Source organism: Penaeus vannamei, chromosome 4, assembly GCF_042767895.1.
Source record: "Penaeus vannamei isolate JL-2024 chromosome 4, ASM4276789v1, whole genome shotgun sequence".
Classification (NCBI taxonomy): Eukaryota; Metazoa; Arthropoda; class Malacostraca; order Decapoda; family Penaeidae; genus Penaeus; species Penaeus vannamei.
The window spans coordinates 53,032,296-53,037,295 of NC_091552.1; the positions used below are offsets into that span (position 1 = coordinate 53,032,296).

General features: G+C 33.3%; 1 protein-coding gene across 1 annotated transcript in view; it reads right to left on the bottom strand.

Annotated features, from left to right (window-relative positions):
* Positions 1-1,158: 1,158 nt before the first annotated feature.
* Positions 1,159-5,000, bottom strand: part of LOC138860816 (uncharacterized) — a gene marked incomplete at its 3' end in the record, with an annotated part of 18,353 nt that continues 14,511 nt past the window's right edge. Inside the window, 1 exon segment of the mRNA XM_070119162.1 lies at positions 1,159-1,389. Coding sequence (XP_069975263.1) covers positions 1,159-1,389 — 231 coding nt within the window.

A 5,000-nucleotide genomic window follows, 5' to 3' on the forward strand; every position in this document is an offset into this window, starting at 1 on the left:
GGGAATAGAGAGAAAGAGGATAAATAAAAGGAAGTGTTGGTGATCTGGAAGGGAAGGGGAGAGAGAGAGTAGAAAGATAATGGTGGGAAGAAGAGAAAGAGGATAAATAAAAGGAAGTGTTGGTGATCTGGAAGGGAAGGGGAGAGAGAGAGTAGAAAGATAATGGTGAAAATTAAAGAAGTGTTGGTGATCTGGAAGGAAAGAGAGAGGGGAATAGAGCTAATGGTGGGAATAAGAGAGAGAAGATAAATTAAAGGGTGTTGGTGATCTGGAAGGAGAGAGAGAAAAAGATAATGGTGAGAATAAAAGAAAGATAAATAAAATGAAGTGTTGGTGATTTGGAAGGGGGGAGAGAGAGAGAGAATAGAAAGATAATGATGAGGATAAAAGAAAGATAAATAAAAGAAAGTGTTGTTGATCTGGAAGGAGAGAGACCAAAAGCTGTCACGTGATCAGAGGCGAGACAGGCCTCTAAGCTCCGCCCATTTCTGTGACGTAATGGGAGTGATCGCGGTTGACGATGTGCTATTTTACTGTACTGGTTATTTTTCCGACAGGTATACAACATTTTGGAATATGATATCCAAGGTGGGTTTTGATATCTTATGGTAGGTAGTGCGGTGTTATAGATATCCAATATAAGTACGAATATGCATGAAATATCCGAAGTAGGAGGAATGCAACTGGCAACTCGATTAAAGTTAACCGTCTTCTCGATTCCTGTCGCGTTTCCCGTAATCGTTGGAAAAGATGCCTTATGTCCACAGAACAAGCAGACTTTTGAACGCGTCTGCAAGATCCGTTTATGATGAAAATGCTCTTGTGACGGCGTCTAAAAATAGCAGAGAGGGGTGATCTTTTTTAAGATTGTGCGAAATAGCCGTAATTTGCGATAATAGAACGCGTGATAACAGAGGGTTAAGTGTAACACATATGTATGCCTTTGAATGTATGTATATAGTGCCGATAACTGTTAAATCTAGCAACCGACACCACCAACAAAATGAGAAACAAAAACAAGAAAATAATCACATAAACAATACAAACAATTCTGTTGAATACACAAACTAAGTAAAAGAAACAAAATACAAAATACGCCACCAACTTAGAAGAAAGAATTTGAAAGAGAAAAGATTATAAAAGCAAACAAAAACAAACCTTACTATCAGAGTCCCTTACGATCATGGCAGACAGCAACTCGTCGCCAATTGCCACAAACCGCCACATTCTTGGATTAACTTCGGTGACGTCATCAAGGGGCGGGGGAAGATTAGTGACGTCACATATGTAGAGGTGAGGATGGGCGTGGATGAGCGGGCACAGGATGTTCTCACGCCCACTGGGTATCGTGTACAACCATACGTTCCAGCCGGGGTAGAGATCCTTGGCCTGTGGGTAGTTGTTATTGATGTAGTTATGTATATTGTTGTGGTTGTGATTTCGGAGTGAGAATCGGGTGTTGTTTTAGTCTTTTGTCATTCTTGTGATTGTTATTATCATAATTATTGTTATATTATTTTTTCACTATTATCAATATTGTTAACACTATTAAGTTATTATAAATAAAAGAGTGAAAGTCTGTTTTAATCTTTGGTGATCAAAATAATATCAAGATTATTTATACACACACATATAAAAAAAAATATATGTATAGATATACATATGTATATATACATTTGTAAATGCATATGTAAATATTTATATGTATATATACATACATGTATATATATATATATATATATATATATATATATATATATATATATATATATATATGCAAGCACACACATATATATACACAAACACACATATACATACACAAACACACACATATACATACACAAACACACACATATATATACATACACAAACACACATATACATACACAAACACACATATACATACACAAACACACACATATATACATACACAAACACACACATATATACATACACAAACACACACACATATATACATACACAAACACACATATACATACACAAACACACACATATATACATACACAAACACACACATATATACATACACAAACACACACATATATACATACACAAACACACACATATATACATACACAAACACACACACACACATATACACACACGAACACACACACACATACACACATACACGCACACACACGTACATACATTCACACACACACACACACACATACATACACACAAACACACACACATACATACACAAACACACACACACACATACATACACATAAACACACACACATATATACATACACAAACACACACACATATACATACACAAACACACATATATACATACACAGACACACACACACATATATAGATACACAAACACACACATATATACATACACAAACACACACACATATACATATAAAAATACCCACATATATACATACACAAACACACACATATATATACCTACACAAACACACACACATATATACCTACACAAACACACACATATATACCTACACAAACACACACATATATACATACACAAACACACACATATATACATACACAAACACACACACATATATACATACACAAACACACACACATATACATACCCAAACACACACACATATATACATACACAAACACACACACACACACACACACACACACACACACACATATATACATACACAAACACACATATATATACATACACAAACACACACACATATATACATACACAAACACACACACATATACATACACAAACACACCCACATATATACATACACAAACACACACACATATATACATAAACAAACATACACACATATATACGAACAAACACACACATATATACATACACAAACACACACATATATACATACACAAACACACACATATACACATACACAAACACACACATATACACATACACAAACACACACACATATACATACACACACACATATATACATGCACAAACATACACATATATACATACAAAAATACGCACATATATACATACACAAACACACACACATATATACATACACAAACACACACACATATATACATACACAAACACACACACACATGTATACATACACAAACACACACATATATACATACACAAACACACACATATATACATACACAAACACACACACATATACCTACACTAACACACACACATATATACCTACACAAACACACACATATATACATACACAAACACACACATATATACATACACAAACTCACACATATATACATACACAAACTCTCACACATATATACATACACAAACTCTCACACATATATACATACACAAAAACACATATATACATACACAAACACACACATATATACATAGTCAAACACACACACATATACATACACAAACACACACGTATATACATACACAAACACACACATGTATATACATACACAAACACACACATGTATATACATACACAAACACACACGTATATACATACACACACGTATATACATACACAAACACACACGTATATACATACACAAACACACACGTATATACATACACAAACACACACGTATATACATACACAAACACACACGTATATACATACACAAACACACACGTATATACATACACAAACACACACGTATATACATACACAATCACACACACACGTATATACATACACAATCACACACACACATATATACATACACAAACACACACACACATATATACATACATAAACACACACACATATACATACACAAACACATATATCCATACACACAAACACACACATATATACATACACAAACACACACATATAAACATACACAAACACACACATATAAACATACACAAACACACACACATATATACACACAAACACACATATATACATACACAAACACACACACATATACATACATAAACACACACACATATATACATACATAAACACACACACATATATACATACACAAACACACATATATACATACACAAACACACACATATATACATACACAAACACACACACATATACATACACAAACACACACACATATATACATACACAAACACACACACATATATATACATACACAAACACACATACATATACATACACAAACACGCACATATATACATACACAAACACACACATACATATACATACACAAACACACACGTATATACATACACAAACACACATGTATATACATACACAAACACACACACATATATACATACACAAACACACATGTATATACATACACAAACACACACGTATATACATACACAAACACACGTATATACATACACAAACACACACGTATATACATACACAAACACACACGTATATACATACTCAAACACACGTATATACATAAACACACGTAAATACATACACAAACACACACGTATATACATACACAAACACACACGTATATACATACACAAACACACACGTATATACATACACAAACACACATGTATATACATACACAAACACACAATTATACATGCACAAACACACACATATATACATGCACAAACACACACATATATACATGCACAAACACACACATATATACATACACAAACACACACATATATACATACACACACACATATATACATACACAAACACACACGTATATGCATACACAAACACACACGTATATACATACACAAACACACACGTATATACATACACAAACACACACGTATATACATACACACACACATATAAATAAACAAACACATGTATATACATACACAAACACACACATATACATACACAAACACACACATATATACATACACAATCACACACACACATATATACATATACAATCACACACACACATATATACATACACAATCACACACACACATATATACATACACAATCACACACACACATATACACATACACAATCACACACACACATATACATACACAATCACACACACACATATACATACACAATCACACACACAC